Source organism: Gavialis gangeticus, unplaced genomic scaffold (assembly GCF_001723915.1).
Source record: "Gavialis gangeticus isolate Ggan-Ray unplaced genomic scaffold, GavGan_comp1, whole genome shotgun sequence".
Classification (NCBI taxonomy): domain Eukaryota; kingdom Metazoa; phylum Chordata; order Crocodylia; family Gavialidae; genus Gavialis; species Gavialis gangeticus.
Window position 1 is genome coordinate 31579363 of NW_017729034.1, and position 4053 is coordinate 31583415.

General features: G+C 55.6%; 1 protein-coding gene across 3 annotated transcripts in view; it reads right to left on the reverse strand.

Moving 5' to 3' along the window:
* Nucleotides 1–6: 6 nt before the first annotated feature.
* Nucleotides 7–4053, reverse strand: part of POLH (DNA polymerase eta) — a 12906-nt gene continuing 8859 nt past the window's right edge. For 2 of the 3 annotated variants that reach the window (XM_019527322.1, XM_019527323.1), the window contains exons 8-10: nt 3905–3970; nt 2352–2524; nt 7–941 (exon numbers count right to left, since the gene is read on the reverse strand). In XM_019527322.1, the coding sequence (XP_019382867.1) occupies nt 101–941; nt 2352–2524; nt 3905–3970 (1080 nt within the window). In that variant the 3' untranslated portion in view covers nt 7–100. The remainder of the gene's footprint in view (nt 942–2351; nt 2525–3904; nt 3971–4053) is intronic. The other variant, XM_019527324.1, reaches the window with a different exon arrangement.

Below are 4053 nucleotides of genomic sequence, written 5' to 3' on the forward strand. Positions count from 1 at the left end.
TTAGATATAAATTGACAGGATAAAAAAAAAAAAAAAAAACTTTAAAAACCAAAATCAGTTCCTTCTAAAATTGTTCTGGAGCACCTGGCTGGGCACAGGCTTAGGGTGGCAGCCGTTTAAAGAAGTAGTCCAGAGTCCTGGTAACTCCCTGTCTACGTCGCTTTGCGCTAGAGCCTGTGGGGGTCTTGGGCTTGCTTTTGCCATTGGCAGGACTGAGAGGCATGGCACAAGGACGAGCCGGCACAGGGGAAGTGTGAGGGAAGCTGGGCTCTGTGAAGGAGTTTTGCAGCTCCACTGCAAAGTGATAGTCCATGTGCTCTGGAAGGTCCCAAACCAGCACCTGCTGGCCACACTTCTCACAGAGCAACTGGTCCCCTGGAGAAGTGCGGGGGGCCTGGCCACACCCAGAAGGTGCTAAACTCCCCTCCTTCCACTCAGCAGCTTGTTCTGAAGCAGCTTCTGGTTCCGCTTTCAGGGTGGTCCTGGGCACTAGGGCAGCAGAGGGGGTTCCTGCAGCACCAGATGACTCTTCACAAGGAAGTGGCTTAGAAGAGGGAGAGTTGCCCCCCTTGGGGCTTTGCTTCACAATGGCTTCTGGACTCTGAACTGTGTTGAGATTGGGATCTTCTAGGTCCTGGTGTCTATCAGGACAAGGCAACAGTGAGCCTGCACCAATGACAGCAGGTACACAGAGCCCTGCAGCAGCACAGGCTTGCTGCTTCTCTGCTGCCCTCTGGAAATAGGAATCAATGGCATTCACTGGCTTCTTGCCAGGCTCTTTCCTTGGGCTTCCAAGGGACTTGGCATTGGGGCTGACAGGTGCTGTGGCACCAGCTGTTAGGGCTTCACTGGTCAGAAAGGTGGCAATGCCTGCAGGGAGGAGGGTGGGAGCTTCAGAGAACTTGCTTGCAGACATAAGCAGCATTGTAAGTGGAGGGGACCTGTGAAGAAAAATGGATTAGCAACAGCTTGAAGACTGGCTGCAGCAGCAAGAAGCCTGCCAAGGCAGGCTTTAAAGCTGCAAAGTTTCAGCAGGCACAGAACATGGGTTGTGGACTGCTTGAAGCTATACAAAGTGTCAAGAGGCAGGAGTGGGCAAAACAGTGGATCCAGGTGAAGGCCAGGGACTGGTGGGAAATGGAATCCAGCCACCTTACTGTGGCTGGTTTCCATAGACACCCCAGCAGCTGATGCACTATAAGAGCAGGGTTTCCATGGAGACCAGCCCCAGCAGCAGGGAGCTACTCCACAGCCAGGGCTGGGATCTTGCAGTGGTGATAGTGAGGTCCAGAGCTAGGGCAGATCCGCAATCCACTGCCTACATGCTCCTGCCCAGGGTGTGCAGATAGTGGATCACAGCTCTGCCCAGGCCCTGGATTATGCTGTCATTGTCATAAGATCCCAGCCCTGGAGCACTCCCTGCTCTGCCACAAGCCCACCTAGTGTTGCTGGGGCTGGTCTCCATGGAAACCCTGGCCCAGTGCTGTCACAGCAGGGACACTGCTGGGATCTCCATGGAAACCAGCCACAGCAGGGGTTGCTGGGAAGTGGAATCTGCTGTGGTTCCAATGCAGCCTGCTGGACCGAGTGCCTGCCCCTGGTCTGTGGTGAGCTGGGTCTGGTGTTGTTTGACAAAACATTAGTGTCCCCTCAGCCTGCAAAATGGACTGCCTTCCTCTTCTGCCCACACCCCAACAAAGACACCTAAAATCAGGCTGGGCCTTTCACTCTCAGGAGCAGAGGGAGCCCAGCCAGGGCTAATGCATTTGGGCCCCAAGGCTGTGGCAGCTGCTGCAATCCCCACAGGCCAGGCTGTGCTCAAGTGCCTGGATTTCCACCCAAGCCCAAGGCACAGCATCCTCCTGTCCTAGCTGGGCCCCACTTATCTGCTTGGGAGGAAAGCCACACATGGGGTGATATGCTTGGGATTGTGCTTTTGTGCCCATCCTGTGACACAGTAACCCTGTGTCCCCTAGGTTTATAGCACAAGCTCTCTCTTGTGTAGCACAAATGATGTTACAGCCACACTAGCAAACTGGGCACTCAGCACACCCTGGAGCACACAGATTCAATGGCAGTGAAGACCCTGGCTACAGCTCTAGCGAGCTCTGCACTGCAGGGTCAAGAGGCTCAAGTGAGCTGATGCATCTTCCATAGGGGCAGTGCTCTCCTTTAGACAGGTGCAGGACGCGCCCTGTGTGTCCCAGCTTTGTTCCCTACTTGCTCTAACAGTCCCTGTTCCTGCCTGTATCCAGCAAGAACCTGCTGTTCTGTATGTTACCCCTCCCAGGACAGAGAACCTCTGCCCAGCAGTAGCAGCAGCAAAGTAGCTGGGAGTTGAAGCTGCTCACCATGCAGCCTGCTGGGCTCCAGCAGCATTGCAGTTCCGGATGAGCGCAAAGGCATCAGTGCTGATCTTGTGGGCATCATAGCGGGGCAGGGCGCAGCACCGTGTCAGGCCATGGGGTTTCAAGTTGCCCTGCATGCGGATGCTCACCATCAGCTGCTTGGCTACCCGGCCATTCTGTGGGGAGAGGACACAGCTGTAAGATGGGTGACACCTAGAGGGCAAAGTTGGCAATGCCAGAAGCCTACTCACACTATGGGCCAAGAGGTCTCTATCCTAGGAAGACAAGCTGCCATCTGTCACTGTGGCAGTGTGGGAACACCTAGCGCGGCAGGAGCTGCTACAGCTATATCATGTCACAGGGAGGGTGTCACCCCTACTTTCCGTCTATCCTCACCAACACTGGAGAGCTAGCAGGTCCACAGCTCAGGCCCACAACCTAGCACACAGGGCTGAGCCAGCTTGCTCACTTGCCAAGGGTATAAAGGAGCCTGTTTAATTTACAAAGCTGTCACTGGGAGATGCAGGATACTAGGCTAATGGGCCTGTGGTCTGACCCACTGGAGAGTTTTTCTTATGTTATCAGAGGCCTTGGCAGAGTAGTTTTGGCAGGTCCCAGGATCAAGCTGCACAGCAGGAAGAAGCCTGAGCACCATCTGCACACTCGCCCCCAGGTGACCATGACCCTTGCACTCAGCAATGGAGGGGAGGATAGCAACCTTCCAGCTCAGCAGCATTTTGGGGCCAGGCCCTCTAGAACAGGGGTCGGCAACAATGGTTAAAAAAGAGTTCCAAAAACACCTCAACCTCAACCCATGCCTCAACTTGGCATGCCAGGGGCAGACAGTGGGGAGCTGGGGGGGGGGCAGTCTTCATTGCTGGTGGTGGGTGCATGCGCACCACAAGGTGCACAGCAGGGAAGGGGCCAGAGTTGGGCTTCCCCAGCCCCTTCTCTGCTGTGCACGCCAAGGAACACATGCAGCTACCGCTACCATGGAGCCCAGTGGCAGACAGGCTGCAAATAGCTGCGCTGGGGTCCAGAGCCCTGGCAACCCTGGCCCCTCCCCCGCTGTTCACCCAGAGATGTGCGTACAGCAGCCGCTGTCACAGAGCCCAGTTGCAGCTCTGGACCCTGATGCAGCTGTTTGCAGCCTCATGGCTGCCTGCCACAGTCAGTCCAGGCTCTGTAGGCTCTGGGAAGCCACTGCTTGCAGCAGGGTTTGCAGCCTCCTAGCCACCTGCTGTGAGCAGCCCAGGCTTCATGGCTGGTGGCAGCTACCCAGAGCGTGGGCTGGCTGTGGTGCAGAGAATAAAATGGCCTCACATGCCATGCTCTAGTATGTGTACCAGGGGTTGTCAACCACTGCTCTAGAAGGCAAGGGCACCAGTGCCATGCCTAGGGCCTTCATCATCTCTTCAGTCAGTAACACAACGCATGCGAATGCAGGGTTATTTCCATGGCCACTTGCTACCAGAGCTTGATGTCACACCCTGCTGCAAAGATAGCACATGCCTCTGGCCCAGCCACACAGCATGTGGAGTCAGGCCTCTCCTTACTTGGCTCCTGTCCTTGTTGAGTCTTGACTCCAGCTCTGAGGCCAACTGCAGGATCCAGTGCTGCACCTGCAAGTAGCACACAGTGGCAGTTGATGCAGTCCTAGGGACACACACACACACACACACACACACACACACACACACACACA